This window comes from Haemaphysalis longicornis, unplaced genomic scaffold, assembly GCF_048455015.1.
Source record: "Haemaphysalis longicornis isolate Haplotype H1 unplaced genomic scaffold, Haemaphysalis longicornis Haplotype H1 scaffold_5, whole genome shotgun sequence".
In the NCBI taxonomy this organism is placed as follows: domain Eukaryota; kingdom Metazoa; phylum Arthropoda; class Arachnida; order Ixodida; family Ixodidae; genus Haemaphysalis; species Haemaphysalis longicornis.
This window is the reverse complement of record NW_027526385.1, coordinates 113,777,629-113,780,669: the sequence shown is the minus strand read 5'-3', so window position 1 is coordinate 113,780,669 and position 3,041 is coordinate 113,777,629. Positions and strand designations below refer to the sequence as shown.

At 49.9% G+C, this 3,041-nt stretch overlaps 1 protein-coding gene across 1 annotated transcript; it reads left to right on the top strand.

Annotated features, from left to right (window-relative positions):
* The first annotated feature begins 566 nt into the window (after positions 1-566).
* LOC144139863 (uncharacterized) lies at positions 567-2,343 on the top strand. The gene is made up of 2 exons (XM_077672109.1): positions 567-902; positions 1,842-2,343. The coding sequence occupies exons 1-2, from the start codon at positions 694-696 to the stop codon at positions 2,341-2,343; spliced, it is 711 nt and encodes a 236-aa protein (XP_077528235.1). The 5' UTR covers positions 567-693.
* Positions 2,344-3,041: the final 698 nt, after the last annotated feature.

Here is a 3,041-nt window from a genome sequence, read left to right as displayed (position 1 = left end):
GTGACGCAATCGGCGATGATCGCGCTTTAAAAAGCCAGCGAGTCCGGCGGACCGCAGGCCCGCCTGCTGCGGTGCGCCGCTCTTTTGCGTACCTGCACACTATGCGTGCACTTTCATTAAACAGTGCTCTTTTGCGTCGCCGTTACGAATACATGGTGCAGCGTTAGCTTGCCGTTTTGTTGTGTGTCTCAGTGACAAAATGCCGCGACCGTCAGAAGCGTGAAATCTGTTTTGCGATTCCAAAATTAGTGGCCGTAAAACAAAGTGGTCGGGCGAACTAAGAGGTCGCTCGCTTTCCTTGTTAGCTCTCACTTTACTTAATTACGCTCTTGCAGCATACATTCCCAGTTCTCACTTAATAGCCTAGAATGAGGGTCAGCAACGGCCGAGTTCCATGCAGCCGACACGGCGGAGGGCTGGACGGCAAATCGGAGGGGGGGGGGAGGAGGAGGAGGGGGCTTTCAATGGAAAGAAAAAATTCAGCGAATTTCTAATAATATTTGACAATAATCTTGCGAAGTGTGAAGATGGGGGGGGGGCAATTAAACTGGAGGGCGCCAATAGACCCTATGCGAAATTGCTTGGTGATCTAGCAACACTGATGTAAACGAGACCGTCGGCCATATTGGTACGGGCGCCGATCGGGAAGTCTCGTATTGTTTACTGTGGAAGAGTAGGTGACGGTAACGCGGTATGGCTCAAACTGGACGGTGTTTTCCGGCTCTCGACCGCGGATTGTGGACGAAGGACTTGCCTGCGCTGCCGACTGTGTCTGAAGACTCATACCACTCGGGCTGCCGCGCCAAAGACCCATCCGAGCGGCAGCGGAGCAGGGCATGCCGCCTAGCCACCGAGGCGCATTGCTCGCCTTCATCGGTGCGAACAAACACGTGCGACTCGCAGTAAGTAAATCCTTCTTTGTTTTTACTTGACGCGAGTTAACCGGTATGAGCATTTGTAGAGCACTTTGTTCACCGTTGTTTACCACGCAAATGCGTAGCGGCGACCCTGCTGCAGTAACCCTGGAAGAGGAGAGCGACAATCGCCAGACCGTACCGCTAGTGGGTGGATTAGGTATTTTCAAATGCTGTACATGGAATTTACGGGATGATTTTTGGCGGAGATGTTTACGGAAAGGTTGCGGCCGTTCTCCGTGACGGTCGTCCGCCCGCGCGTTTGCCGCAAAGCAATCATGCTTTGCGGCGAAGTCAACTACAAAAGCGCACATACGCCTTGAATTTTCTTTTTTTGTGTGTGTTTTCATTATTTATTGCGCATTTTCTGCGCAAAAATCTGTTTTTGTGTCTTTCTTCTCCTTTTTTGGCGGTGGGGTGGTTGTGTTTGTTTCTAAAGCGCATGTTTTTGGTGTGCACGAATAGATAATACAGTAAAACCTCGTTAGCTCGAACTACTGAAGTAGAAGATTTTTTCGGTCATCGGTATATCCCGAATGTTTACCTGTTTATCTCGAAAGATTCTGGAAGTGAGTTCCCGATAATCAGCTTGCTTAAGTTATGACGAACACGATTATGCGGGTCTACTGGTATCATTACCCACGCTGAGGTTTTTAAATGTTAAACTTCCTTCTCTTGAAAAATGCATTAAAAAAGCATGCAGAGATACTTGCACGCTCGAACTTGACAAACAATTTTGACATCATTGCTGTTTGAGGTGTAGGTTATTGCCCTTGCCACAGTGTTAAGCAAGACACAAAATCTGGTCATTTTGAGTCTGTTCCTTGCGGCCACTTCTTTCTGCTCTGTCCCTTTACCATAAACTGTAGCGGACTAGTCCTGTTTTTTCCTGAGTGTTATTTACTGATACTCTCTCTGTTCTTGCAGGTTGGGCCTCATCCATGTGCTCAGCAGCTGCTTTCGCTCCCAGAACAAAAGTGGCCGGCCCTATGTTGTGTGCCTCACCTTTGAGACGGACAGTGGGGCGATTGGGGAGGCATCGTGCGAGTGTCCGGCGGGTTGCAGCGGAGCCTGGAGTCACATCCTGGCTGCTGTGCACCTACTCGCCCTCTTGCAAGCCGAAGGTTTTAAGAGGCGCCACCGGAGCTTGCGTGCACTGAGCTGCCACAACAGTGGGGACGTCCGAGACAGCAGGGCATCAAGCCAGCGAGTGTCCAAAACATTGACTGGAGAAGCCCGCGATAAAATGGCCCCTCCCTTCCCTTGCCAATGCGTCTGTTCGATGCACGTCGAGTACAGGAGCAATGCGAGCAGCAACAAAGTGCCGTGCAGGCTCTGGGGAGAAAACTTGGTAGCCTTGGGAATGAGTTTTTTGCCCCAGTTAACCCACTACTCCTCCCCCCCCTTCCCCCCCCTCCCGCCCCAGTGACAGAAACAAGGACTGGCATGGCACCTGAAGCGTCACCTGTGAGCTACCAGCAAGCATTCATGCCACATTTCGCCGTGGTCATCTCGCGAGCACGCAGAGGATGGGCAACGTCGTGTTTACTAGACCGCGACATGCAGGGGTGCGCGAATGCTTCTTTTTGTTCCATTTATATCCACAGTTTGCTATACTGCACGCGCTATAAATCAGCGAAGTAGTTTAATTTACTGGGATTTTCACTGTGGATACAAAAAATGTAAAAGCATTCAAGCTGATGCGCGGCGGCCTGATGCAACTCTGTCCGTTTTCTTTTTTCTTTTTGAATAAAACTTGAAAATTGTCTCAGCTACCTACATCAATGGTCACTATCATTACGTCGGAGGCATGCATGCAGCATGTGACAAACTAGAGGAGTGAGTGTGTATTTTAGTCGCAAAATATTCGACAGTAAATACATCGTTGCTGGAATGACAATGGGCACCAAGTTAACTTGATGTAACAACAAACCTTTCAGCCCGGCAAATCGGAAACCAAGTGCAAAAGCTCGAATTTTCCACCGTTAGATCATCATAAAACAGTTCGCCATTTCTGCAACGACACGCGGCTAAATGCAACGTAAAGAAACCAACAACACACTCCCATACCGTGCGCGCCCGCCACAGAGGAAATTTTCATCCGCGCCGTGACGGCGTAGTGCGGCA

What these genes read in the sequence shown, in the direction of transcription:
- LOC144139863 (XM_077672109.1), top strand. Translation starts at nt 694, where the DNA reads ATGGCTCAAACTGGACGGTGTTTTCCGGCTCTCGACCGCGGATTGTGG. An exon ending in ACAAACACGTGCGACTCGCA is followed by an intron (nt 903 to 1,841) that starts GTAAGTAAATCC and finishes CTGTTCTTGCAG; the next exon opens with GTTGGGCCTCATCCATGTGC.